Raw genomic sequence first — 948 nt, forward strand, 5'->3', positions numbered from 1 at the left:
ATTAGTTTAATAGACGTACTTATGCATTTAGAACTCAATAATACTCGATTTTTCTTTAAAATTGTGATTTCAGTATTATCGACAAAGTTTGATCAACAGAAATGATAACTGCAGAGAAAAAATTGTAATTTTTTGCAATATATAGGATATTATAGCTTTACAAATATGCATATATTATGGAACATTTATGTAATAAAAAATCATAAATTTAATAATGTATGAGCCAAATATTTATGTCAATAATAGCAAATCAATTATATCAGTCAATTATATCAATTGTCGATAATGTCAGCATTCTTCAATTACCTCCGAGTCCGGGGCCCTTTTTATACCGCTGAAAATTTGCCCAGGGTTGACGGTCTTTAATAGTATCTCGTCGGTGGCTTGACTAACCCCTCTCCGTGGAATTTAAACTCTGTCTTATGTATTTTACACGTCTATGGTATATATAGCGCCGCCAACGCCGCCGTTCGTCCGGTTCGTCGTTAAGCGGCATTGGTGATTGGTTAAACGATGAGAGCGGGTGACTGATGAGTCTATCGACACAGATCAACAAGAACTGATAAAAACCAAGAGTATTAGCAATAATCGAGTCTTTCTTTGTGTGGTTTTGATTTACAAGAAGGGCAGTTACAACGTCTCTAAAAATCTCGGTTCTTACAACCTCCGAGGAAATTCAGGAAACATGTTACGTTTTTTCATTGCAATTGCGGCACTTGCTGTGCTGTGTTGCGAAGCAAAATTCCAAAGGTGAGTACGCGTAAATTAAACATCGCGAATTCATACTCAACACACGTATCCGCACGATAAATCGATTAGAGGTCGTGCGGATATGTGTGTGTTTATAATAAATAATATTAACTGATAACTTCGAAGAATCTTATCTCTTTCTACCAGAGCAACAAAGAGATGATTGTTTTGAGGATTGTTTTGAGAATTGTTTTAAAG

At 35.4% G+C, this 948-nt stretch overlaps 1 protein-coding gene across 1 annotated transcript in view; it reads left to right on the forward strand.

The window, feature by feature from the left end:
• Window positions 1-461: 461 nt before the first annotated feature.
• The window catches only part of LOC108752659 (lysosomal aspartic protease), a 5139-nt gene continuing 4652 nt past the window's right edge, over window positions 462-948 (forward strand). The window contains exon 1 of the mRNA XM_018493665.1: window positions 462-750. Coding sequence (XP_018349167.1) covers window positions 686-750 — 65 coding nt within the window. The 5' untranslated portion in view covers window positions 462-685. The remainder of the gene's footprint in view (window positions 751-948) is intronic.

The sequence above is a fragment of the Trachymyrmex septentrionalis genome, unplaced genomic scaffold (assembly GCF_001594115.1).
Source record: "Trachymyrmex septentrionalis isolate Tsep2-gDNA-1 unplaced genomic scaffold, Tsep1.0 scaffold112, whole genome shotgun sequence".
NCBI lineage: Eukaryota > Metazoa > Arthropoda > Insecta > Hymenoptera > Formicidae > Trachymyrmex > Trachymyrmex septentrionalis.